Consider the following 12,330-nt stretch of genomic DNA (forward strand, 5'->3'; position numbering starts at 1 on the left):
AGGATACTGCTTAATCTGTTACTTACTATGTCACCAAAAAGTTGTTAGTAGTAAATGGACAATTGAAGTAGTTAAAAGATTATCTGACACGCTGCTTTAAAAGTTGGATGTGGGGTTCCATTAACTGTACGAATATCTTCATAACTCCTATGTCCTTTAACAACATTAAGCAACATTCTTAAGTAGAACCTTTCCCCTGATGTAGGATGTGCGTAGTAAACTCGTCCAACTGATTTTCCTCGTTTTCTTAGAGTCCATTATTATACTTTTTTTTCCAAACAATTTTAGTTGGGAAATCTACATACGTGAGTGTCCTGGCTAATTCATACTCTTCATTTGCCTTAAACCATTCTGTAAACTTTGTTTTGGACGTTTTTTCACGACGCAGTACAACTTTTGGATCATCTTTCTCACTGTAGTATACCATATTTTGACCTTCAAGATGGAATGGCAAGCGCTCGATGCTTGGATTTCTGTATTGTATATCAAAATTTAGAAGCCTCCAAACTCCTTTAGAAGAAGAAAGAAATCGACAGTCTAAAAAGTTTGATACTTCATCAACATCCCTGACAATTTGTTCCTTACTGTTATTGTCTGTCATTACATTCTCAACAATCATTGCAGATGCTTTATCCTTTCCCTTGTTAATATACTTGAATAGGTACTTGATTGACCTTGCTTTGTTGCAGTGTTCAACATTTATGTGGGCTTGGAACTTCACAATCAAGTCCACATTGTGTGGAATGACCCATTTGTTATCAAGAGTTATTCCGTCTTTGTTTGCAGTTCGACCATTGTCTCTCCTCATATAGACTATGAAGTCATTTTCATCAATCGTTGTCTCGCTACATAATGGTTTCGGATAGTGCCTAGAACATTTTTTATTCCCATCATCAGTTTTTACCATGCAAGGAGAACCTGGTTTAGACTCGCCACATGGACCGTGAATCATGAATTCCACAACTACATTATATGCAACTTTGTCAGCAGGGTCAGGCAATTCGGCAGATATAACTCTGTTGACTTGCGAAGGTGTGGAAGGCTTTGCTGAATTTTCCAAAAACATCAAGATATGAGCATGGGGCAAGCCCCTCTTTTGGAACTCTATTGTGTAGAGAGCTGCAATTAATTTGAAGTTAGTATCAGATTTTCTTACTTTAATAATATATATTTACTAAAACTTAACAATAAATATAAAGACTTTGCAACAAATTGTTTACATATATTATGTAAAGAAGTTGCAAACTAACAAAAGCAATCGAAATAAACTAAAAGTGGACCACTTGACCACTCTTTGATTGATTGTTCAAACTGAGTTTAGAAAGGGATAAAATGGAGGGAAACTATTACTGATGAAAATTAGGCTCGTTTTTTATGATAAAAGTAGTAGAGACATAATCATATAATTCCATATATGTTGGCATATGTTTTTTCAGGTGAGTGAAATGAATGGGAAGGTGATTGGATTCAAACCTTTGTACGTGGTTGTGACTCAACGCAAAGAAGAGAGGAAGGCAAGGCTGCAGGTGGTGTATTTTACAAAGACTATATGTGTTTTGAATTTTAAACAAAATTTCTAAGCTAGCATGATCATAGGTTCCCATTAGGTAGCTCTGAGAAACTGGCTTTGGTTTTAGACTGTCAGTCTAGTGTAGGTACCGCATGTTCGATTTGGTGTCTGATACAGGCAGTCCTCATCTAATTTTTATTAGGGGATGTATACACCACCCTCAAGCGCATACACACACAGTCACAATAAATATAGTTTTCCTCTCCATCCTAATCAGTGTTTGATGGATATAGAATTTTGTATTTCCCTGTCTTTATTTTATGTTATTTTAGTCTTTCGCTAATCGTTGTAGGAGTTGGTTTTTGTTTTGATCCGCAGGAATTTATTCTTGATATTGTGATAAACAGATGCGATTTTCCTTTTCAAACTTAGATTCATCTGTAGTCAACATAATGGATCATGGACACTCTCTTTGTCTCTGTATATTCTTTTGTGCCCTTGTATTGAGTTATTGGGGTAAAATTGGTTTAGATAAACTACCAGTTTTTGTCTTTTTGAACAGTTCCCATTTATGTTGGGTACCCTGAGACATTTTTTATATCCTAGCTCAAGTGTCATATTCATGTCTTCACAGAATTGTGGTCAGATATAATATTTGACAGTCTTATCGGAAAATGGATAGATTTTTTAACCGAGAAGTTTGTACCTTGTAAATCAGAGAATATTCAATCTTGATGGAAGAAGCAGCTCAGTTTTTTTATTTTGAAGATTGATTTTGTATCCAAGAGTTGTTTTTCTGTTATTCTAGTCTTCAATCTATTGACTACTTTATTTGATTTTTATATAGGTACGGTTCCTTGGGTGGGAGTGTGGACTTTGTAAAGATGGTGGCGTCCTTGGGTACTTCATTGTTAATCAACTCAATGATAGAGCTAAGTTATTAGCATGAAATTGGGTGATGGAGAAGATCTGTATGCGCTGTTCGCTGGGATTCTCACTATGAGGCCATGGAATAGAGTCATCGACCCAGCTGCTGATCATTTAATTATAAAAGGCAATGACAGTGACCGTTCAGAACTCCAGGTTATTTGCTACTGCTACCATTCTTTATCAATTAAGTTTTTGGCTTTGAACTATTTAAATTACTATATCAAACATGTACAATGGAATGAGAGTTTTGAGTTTTCACACTATGACCTTGATAATAAGTTACACTGTACACCTTATTATCGAATACGGTTATCCTACCCATGCAATAAGTTCGGGAAGGCCATCCTACATTGTCCCTCAGAGCCATCACCCATAAGAACGCTTTGATATCTTAAAAAAGAATAAGAAATTTTTAGCATTCATTGAAATTGTATCTACGGTTAGTTGATTAAGTCGCATTGTAGATCTCAAGTTGTCATGTTAGGCTTTATGTGGTGGTGCTCCTGAATCTTGATGGAGCGGTATATGCCTCTATTTGATTGTAATTGGTTTCTTCTGCTTCATTGATTTTATTCATTGTAATTGGGTGTATGCTAGAACAAAAACCAATTACCTCTATTAATCTTTTCCAGGGAGTGAAGGGAGTAAGGTACAACATGAAGATAGAGCTAAAAGACATGTAAATTGGCATCTTTTAAGTTTGTACACTACTCTTGGTATGTCATAATCTATGAAGGCTAGTATGTCGTGGTCAAATCATGATCCTTTTATCGAGTATATTGGATATATATACTTTTCATAGGAAACTGTTTAAAATGTTTTTTTAACTGTACTACTATCTGGACAACTTACCAACAATTCAATTACTGATGTTATTAAAACTAAAGTGAAAAAGGATGGGTATACAGGGCTTTTCAGAGGATGGAAACCCAGGATGTTATTCGACGCTCTTGCAGCTGCAATCTGCTGGTCAACCTATAAAGCAGGTAAAGGTTTCTTCCAAGAACTCAATGACAGCAGAAGCGGAAGGAGCAGTAAAGGTTCATGAAAATTTAGGAAATGAAAAAGAAACACAACTTTGCCATTGTTGTATTTGCAGAAGCCTTGAGCTGATCCAAGACAAAGATTTGATAGTGTTTCATGTAAAGATGGTGTTGTCCTTGGGTACTTCATTATTAATCAACTCTATAACAACCTATAAAGCAGGTAAAGGTTTCTTCCAAGAACTCAATGACAACAGAAGCGGCAGGAGCAGTAAAGGTTCATGAAAATTTTGGAAATGAAAAAGAAACACAACTTTGCCGCTGTTGTATTTGCAGATGCCTTGAGCTAATCCAAGACAAAGATTTGATAGTGTTACATGACATGACACCACCGATAATCTGGAGTTTGAGCAACTTGAAGACCTCATCATTGTAGAAAAGGATGTTGGGTAAGAGCTGGATTAAATGTTAATTACTAATTTGATTTTGTTCATTTGAGAATGTTTTATTTGACATTATACAAAGTCTGATTTTGTGAATGTGAAATCGTTGCAAATCCCCTTAGCATACTCCAACGATTAATGTATCATATGGGTGACATTGTGATGCGTAAGAGCACTATTGAGGCAAGGATCATAGTTAATCTTTCCTGGTCTAAAAAAGTCCCTGAAATTGAATAGGCAAGATCTAATCTCTTGTAAGGCTTTTCGAGTATTGTTTGTGGCGAACATCATATCTGGGACTTCTATGGCATGTCCCTATGTTAGTGGTACAAGTGTTTATGTGAAGACTTTCCTCCCTGATTGGACACCTTCAGCAATCAAGTCTGCCCTTATAACTACAAGTACTTTGTGCTGCAATAAAGATTTATTTGTTTGTTAATCATTCAATTCATATTTGTTCAAGTGTTATTAATCTTGTAAGTACTTATGTTTCTTCATTCATTCAATTCATGTGGTTGTTCACTTATTCTAACTCTTGTAAGCACTTATGTTTCTTGGTGTTTTTAGCTTTCCCCGTAAATCCAACTAACCCAGATGCTAAATTTGGTTATGGTGCTAGACATATTGATCTTGTAAAGGTTGTACATCCTGGCTTAGTCTATGATGCTCTTGAAGGCGACTACCTAAAATTTCTATGCAACATAGGGTATACTACGGAGCAGACAAAACTCGTATCATTCAAGTATATTTCAAGAGCTCAAAGTTAGGTATGTGCATGCCTGTCTATATTACAGCGTGTTATCATAGACTGCTTTCTTGTTTGGATTATTTAGGCATATTTTTATTTTCTATATTTAGCATCTATTTATATATTAATTATATATTTGAAGGGGAGATATTTTTATCTTAGCAATATGATAGTCATAAAGTGTACAAATTAAGTCAAAAGTTCAAAATTACGAAAGAATAAGTTATAAAAACAACTAAATTAGTAAATTACTTACCCGCCCAAGCATTTTCGAGCCTTTTATGTTTTTGCAAATTCGTCATAAGTTCATGCAGCTTGATCTCAAAAACTCTAGCAACAATTTCAGGGAAATCGATGTGTGTATATCCAGGAGCAATCTTGTCAATACATTTTTGAACTTCGGGCTATTTAGGATTGCAAGTAAAAGTTATGAATACATCAGGAGATCCAGCCCATCGACAAATCGCAATAGCATCTTGATAGTTTTGCAGCATATAACGGGGAGCTTCGGTGAAAGAAGATGGTAGAACTATTTACCTTCCAACATAACCTGGTTTTGAATCTCCAGAAAGTACTGCATCAACTAATCCTTGATAAAGCTCATAACGAATAGTCTGCTGGTTATTTCTGACCCAATCAACTCAAATCTGTTCTAAGTACAGTAAGAATCAACAATAAGTTGTTGTTTCAAGCGTCCACCAAGAACAATTGTTTTTCCTTCTTTTAGTCTCATTTGCAATCTGAAAGCGTAGAACTCCCTCATGCTTATGTTTGTCCTTTTCCCAACTTTGACATTATTTCGATAAGGGATATCAATCCTGTACCCATCTTCAACATGAGGAAACAAAAGAGGATATTGCATGGCTAGGAAACTTGGCTACAATTCATTTATTCTTTTAGACCATATCCTATTTTGTCCACCACAATATCACGGTAATTACTAAATTCACTCTCTTCCTCAACAATAAGTGCAGCAACTCCAGATGATGTCAGCATGTTATAAAGTCTCTCATCCTTTTGTCTTGTACTAATAAGCTTTATACTGAAATCACCTACTTCAGACTTTTTAAACCTGTCCCTTGCCATTCTATAAGTCTCAGTAAGTTTGTTTGTATTGTTCAACATATCTATCAGTCCTTCACAATATCTGGATCCAACTCTTCTTCAGACCCGTTTGTCAAAATTTTCTTACTAAGAGAGTTCATTCTGTTCACAACTTCATTATCAGTATCATATATGTAAAGTTGGGAAAACTTAGGGTGTAAACCTTCAGGTGGAAGCAAGGTGCCAATTTTGTGGTGGTTTTGCCCTTTTATCTTGTAGACGTATGGACCATGACCATTGTTTATTGATTCGTGAACATCACCTCCTATGGATGTGAAAGCAAACATGCTGTTATATACTCTGATATTTTTCATAAACGTTTTGGATCTGGAGCCAAAATTGTAGTTCATAAGCCCATTTAAAAAATCAGGTGTATCTTTCAAAAAAGGTAGTTGAACTTTCCCTCCACCGCAACATATAGAGAACTTTGGATTTTTAGGATTTTTTGTTCAGTCATTCCTTTCTTCATACCAAACAATGGCATCACAGTAAGGACACACCAATGTTGGTTCTCCAAAATCCAACGGTTAGAAACAACGTCCTGAATTAAAATGAATATTAAAAACTATAACTAATAATATAAAAAAATAAAAAAATATTAAAAACTATAACTAATAATATAACTAATATAATACTTACTTTCATGCAAAACTTCACTTGGTTTCTCATTGGAAACTTCAACTTCCATATGGTCATTTGTATCGTTTTCATCTTCTACTTCTGAATCATTCCCAATGATTTGAGAATCGTACTCATCGTCACTTTCTCCAACACTGTCCAGTTGATATAAGTGATTTTTTTGGGAATAATGGTTGTCATCGCTTGTTTCACCATCACAATTAACATAATCATGAGCTTTACTCAATATACGTCTTCTTTTATATTGACTATTTTTAGATTTTTTATTATTTGACTATGGTTCATCCACTGTATAAGAATAAAACATGTTAATTACAACTCAAAGGCAAGTAATAATGAACAATGAAGAATGTCTTACCAGGTTCATTAGGAAACGACTGGGAACTGTGTTTATCTTTTTTGTATTTGACTCGACGATTCTTAAACCAATTCTTTATATTATCTTCTGAAATTTGACCATGTACTGACAGTTCAGTTGTCAAGAGTTTGATTTCTTCCTTAGTATAATATGAACTTTTTTTATTAAATGCACTTTCAAGTATCTGAAGTTGCATCGCTGTTGCAGACCAATGTTTCTCATATGAAACTTCAACTTCAATATGGTCATCCACTGTATAAGAATAAAACATATAAAGTAAACAACTATAACTCAAGCAACAATGAACAATAAAGAATGTCTTAACATCTGTTGACAAAATTATAATGGAAGACCTTCCACTTGTCCATTCTTTCTGGATCTCTCCCGTTTGTTATAAAACCACTTATTCACATTTGTTTCTGTAGCCTCACTATGTTCTTTCAACTGATTTGTGATATCTTGGATTTGCAGTTTAGTAGGTTAATTGAAATGATTGAAGGTCTGCTATAGTATTTGAATCTGCATCGTTGTAAGACTCCAACATTTTTTGGTCGTCATCTAACAAATTAAGGCATTGAAAAAGACACTTAACCCGCTCTTCTGTGAGGAAAGAATTATGTTTTATAAAATCGACATGAGACAGTGATGTTATATATGTACATATATACACACACACAAAGTGTTTTTGTCTTAGAAGTCTAATACAATGGGAACTCTATTATATATGGACATATATACACACACGAAGTGTTTTTGTCTTAGAAGTCTAATACAATGGGAACTCTATTATCTTGTTTTTGTCTTAAAAGATTGCTTTTATTTGCCGAATGTGCTGCCTTGGGGCATATTTAACTGATAATGATCTTTGCGTGCTTAAGCTATTCTGGGACTTTAAGCTATTCTGTTTTTCACACTTTGCTTGCCCATCTATTCTTTTGGAACCTATGTTGTTTGTCTCCCTTGAATCTTTATGTAGAATGTGCTGGGATCTCTTGAGGTTCTTTTAGCTTCATGGACCTGGGAGTATTCTCTTTGAGGGGTAGTCATGTGTGGTACTGTGGTCCTTGCTCCGTTTCTCTGTTATGCTAGCGTGGAGGTTTTGAACGCAAGTGTTGACTTTTTGAGTGCGTTTATGCTGACTGTATAGTTGGGTGAAATTGGAAGAGTGGGATTATAGGCACAATTTATCTTTAGGTGGAATAGTGGTTTCATTATGCTTGACTATATTATGTTGAGTCGATACTGCTTTTGGGACTAGTGGGTGGTCGTGGCTGTGTTTTCAATTCCTAATTGTGTATACCTATTTTTTTACCCTATTTAGGTTTTGTCTTGTAGAGGGTGTGATTGCGGCTTCTGGTTGTCTTTAATTATATCAATACATTGTCTCTTTTGAAGTTGTTATTGTCGTTTCCCCGACTTTCCTATCTATTGGTTTATGAATAATTTTTTTTCTTTAATGTTATCAAGTTTCATTATCTTTGGCAGGATTCTCTTGAGAGCAGAAGTGAAGCTTGTAGAGACTTTTTTGGGCGTTTGAAAGAATCATTGGCAGTTTGGGGAAGCATATTACCATTTGATGCCAGGTATTTACATTGCTGCTGTTATTTGCATTAAATATTTGAACGGTTAGAAAAGAAATGGCAAATTTGGTCTAGTGTGTGTTTTTTTTTATTAAGATCTTGCTTCTTATATAGAAGTGGGACACTGTAGAAACTATTCAAAGAAACATAAAGAAAACTGTTTGAGTGACCTAGTACTATGAAATGTCTTGGAGTTGGTTCTTCTTTTCATTCTCTGAAATATGGTATAAATGGCAGGTGTTATTTGGAATCAAGCCAGATGGAAAGAAGAAGTTCATTAGTCAACTTCAAAAGGATTAGAAAATTGTAGCCATGGTCAGCGATGGAATCAATGACGTAGCTGCCTTGGCAGCATCAGACATTGGAGTTGCCTTGGGTGGAAGTGAAAAGGATCAAAAGGTAAGCTATGTGGTGCGTTTGGTAGGATATAACTTGGCAAGATGGAATACACAATGTCAGTATGCCTGTTACAGTTACACATATTAATGTTTGATGTTTGTGTTTCATATAGATAAAAGGTCTATTAGAGGTATAATTTAGTATTACAGTTTGGTGGAACCATTCTACTTTGCTAAGGAATAAAGGGTGCTAAGCATTCTACTAAAATTTCAATTTAGATAAACATTCACGGGTAAGTCATCCACCACTACTTGATTTTTTTTTTTTTTTTTTCCTTTTCTTATTTCTTTTCAGTTATATTCTTCGTATGTCAGGGGTTCCTCTTGTGTACTTCAAATACATATGAATGTTTTCACATACACGTGATGAGGTCTAAGAAGGGCATGAGCTAGAAGGTCAGAAATTGCAAACCATTTCAAGCTTAGATGGTTTGTTGAAACAACAGTCCGATCCTTGGTCATTGTAAGATGAAAAAGCACCAGTACTTGTTGACCCAAAAGAAGTTAAAGCAAGAAGTTGGGGCTCAGGGTGTGTAAGTTGCACAACTTGAAGGATCAAAACAAAAGGGGGGAAAAAAAACTTTGGTACGAGTATACGACAGAAGCAGACATCCAAAATCGGCCTTGCAATGGTAGATCCAAATCTAGAGGAGTTGAGTTCTTCTACCATTATCGGCGGACACTGATCTCTATAGTAAAAGATTATTAAAGAATTGTTAAGGTTTATTTTGATTATGAAAGAAGATTTGTTAAGGTTTATTTTGAAAATAATGAGAGCAGTCCAATATTAAATTTGGTGGTACTCTTACTTCGCAGTTTATTTCTCCTTTTTTTTCTCCTGATTTCCAGAGAGTACTTTTGTAGTAATACCTCTTTTCCTCATCCAACTCTTCATGTTTGTTTATATAGGACTCAAGGATGTGAGGTTTGTAGGACACGTTGTTGCTGTGCATATGTAGATACTGATTTAAGTTGCTGGGAGTATAAATTTAGCATATAATTACTAAATTGATTCTATATTTCCAGAATCCCTTAAAACTGGGATGAAGGCTAAAAGTAAAGGGGTAGGCGGAGAGTTAGGAGACAAATATCGATCTTATTCACTGCAACCTGATCATGATCTAGAAATTGTCTTCTTCGACAGCACTGGGAATTATAAAACAGTTTGTTTAAGATATATGTTATATAAACATATACATCAAATTCATTCATTTATCAGAAAATTTAAGAAGTCATTACAATACAAAAATAACTCTGCAAGTCCATTCTTGGCTGCCTAAGCAACAAGTGGTTTTGAGCAAGCATGTTACATGCTCTAAGGGTATGTCTAAAATAAACGAAGTTCATTACAGATGTATTAACCTTGTTCTTTCTTGAGCAAGCAGCTTAAAAGCTTCTTTCATTGCCTGCCACCCACAGCTAGAGTATCATGATAACCATCACTTTTAAAAGCATCATCAAACTTAATCTTCACCAAACCAAGTGGTGGGCAAATGGTGATGAATATGTTATTGTCTTGCTGCCCCTACTAAGAAGCTCTAATGCCATCAATTACGCTCCCTGCAAATGACATATGAAGCATTTATCTCAAAGGGTATGTCTAAAATAAACGAAGTTCATTGCAGAAAGATTTATAACAAAATATATTTGTAAGCAGACGTATTAGCCTTGTTCTTTCTTGAGCAAGCAGCTTAAAAGCTTCCTTCATTGCCTGCCACCCACAGCTAGAGTATCATGATAACCATCACTTTTACAATTGCTTACAATTTTCCGCCAAAGCATTTATAGCATCTTCACCAACATCCCTAAGTACTGAAAGCCTCAACTTAGGACAACACAAACCAACCATATTAATAGCATCACTACTAATCCCCTGTAGATTTGATACTCACCCACCTTAGATTTGATCTTACACCATTTCTTACTACTAGACTTCCTTCAATATTTCTCAACATAAAAGAAACCTTGGAAGTCAACCAGCTTCACATCCATCGCCTCCTTCTCAAGACGAAGTGATCCTAACTTCAACAATAATCTACTAACCTCCTTCTCAATCTCTTCCATCTGTTTTGTTTTACAATCTAACCATGGAGACGAAGTGTTTTATTGAGAGAAGAAGTCAGAGTTTCCTTATCTCTCGTAAAAGAAATAAGGACGAAGTGGGTTTTTTGGGTTAACTTTGTGGGTCTTCGGAAAATTCTATTTTTCTCTTCGATTTTGTCGAAACAACCCTGGGTACTTAATCCCCCCTGGGTACTTAAGATTTGTACATATCTACATGACTACTTTGGTCAGAAATTCAGCTCTTAGTCCCTCACCAACAAGTTTGCTTAGTAAGGGAAAACACATTGTGTTACACATACTCTAACACAGACCAATGAGAAGCAACCCAGAGGCCTTGTGTAATCTACACTTAGTGAGTGAAACCAAAGGTAAATTACTATGTATATACCTTTTACATTTTGTGCTTCTCATGCATCATGGGTTCACCATTCACAAATCAAAATTTCCAACATCGTACATTCCACTTCATTATGTTCAAGCAATACCTTGTGCTAATGGTTAATTTTCTACACAATCAAGAAATAAAAGATGTTTACCTTCGAAGAAGAAGAACCCAATTAGTTTGCCTTTGCCGAAAGAAACCTAAATCGAAGAAGTGATGGTGAGTTGCTCAAGAAATTGCTTCATTCTTCTTGTACGTACTTGAACGGCTTGACTTGTACTTGAAGTAAACAGAGCAAGCAACCTGAAACCAACGCCAAAATAATATATCATCTTCTTCCAAAACTATTTGTAAAAGAGAATATAAATAAGGCATTCCACTACGTTATGCAAAACTAAAAGAGATGCCAAAAAAATTGTATTATAAGGCAAACCCACAGTTTATTCAAAACATCTTAATCTAGTATCCCATTCTTAAAAGAAAAAGAGTGAGATGGTAACTCACATGAAAAAATAGAGGTTTCCCTTTGTTAGCAGTAATTAATCATATACTGAAAAGCTTTAACCCCGCCAACTATCCAAGAAAAGATGACCTTCAGTGAAGGACGTCTTGAGTAAAAGAAGCTTTAGTCATCAAAAGGGTCAGGATTCTTCATTTGATGCACAACCCAGGAAAGAGCCCTTGTCATCCTATACACCAAAATGTACATACTATAAGATTAATGAATACAAATTACATTGTTAAGTTTAACTCTTTATAAGGTTAAGCATTTAATAGAACCAATATTAAATATCGTTAGGAACAACCTAATAACTCACATACACTTTATAATTTGGCATAAAACTACAGTAAGAATAATTGCCTGAGCATTATAACACCCCGTGTTTTTATTATTTTATTTTCTTAATAATAATAATAATAAAGATAATAATAATGAAAATAGATAAAATGGATAGATGATAACTATCAGATACGGATAAAAGCCCGTAGGTAAATGGATAAGTGTTGTCCTTGTTTTTCGGGGAGTTTTCTCACGTAGAGTTTTTGGAAAAAGAACACAGCGAGGGTTTTTAGAAAAAAAAATGGGAGTTTTACTGAAGGAAGGAAATGATGGTTTTTCCTGGTAGCTGGTTGATAATCGGAGAGCGCTACAGGTGAGTAGAGTTAACTCTCACCACTACTAGAACTATG

General features: G+C 35.1%; 1 protein-coding gene across 1 annotated transcript; it reads right to left on the reverse strand.

The window, feature by feature from the left end:
• Window positions 1–247: 247 nt before the first annotated feature.
• On the reverse strand, window positions 248–1,066 carry LOC147476780 (uncharacterized). The gene has a single exon (XM_086585828.1). It carries the CDS (start codon window positions 1,064–1,066, stop codon window positions 248–250), a length of 819 nt encoding a protein of 272 aa, XP_086441954.1.
• Window positions 1,067–12,330: the final 11,264 nt, after the last annotated feature.

Source organism: Coptis chinensis, chromosome 9, assembly GCF_015680905.1.
Source record: "Coptis chinensis isolate HL-2020 chromosome 9, ASM1568090v1, whole genome shotgun sequence".
Classification (NCBI taxonomy): domain Eukaryota; kingdom Viridiplantae; phylum Streptophyta; class Magnoliopsida; order Ranunculales; family Ranunculaceae; genus Coptis; species Coptis chinensis.

What these genes read in the sequence shown, in the direction of transcription:
- LOC147476780 (XM_086585828.1), bottom strand. Translation starts at nt 1,066, where the DNA reads ATGTTTTTGGAAAATTCAGCAAAGCCTTCCACACCTTCGCAAGTCAAC.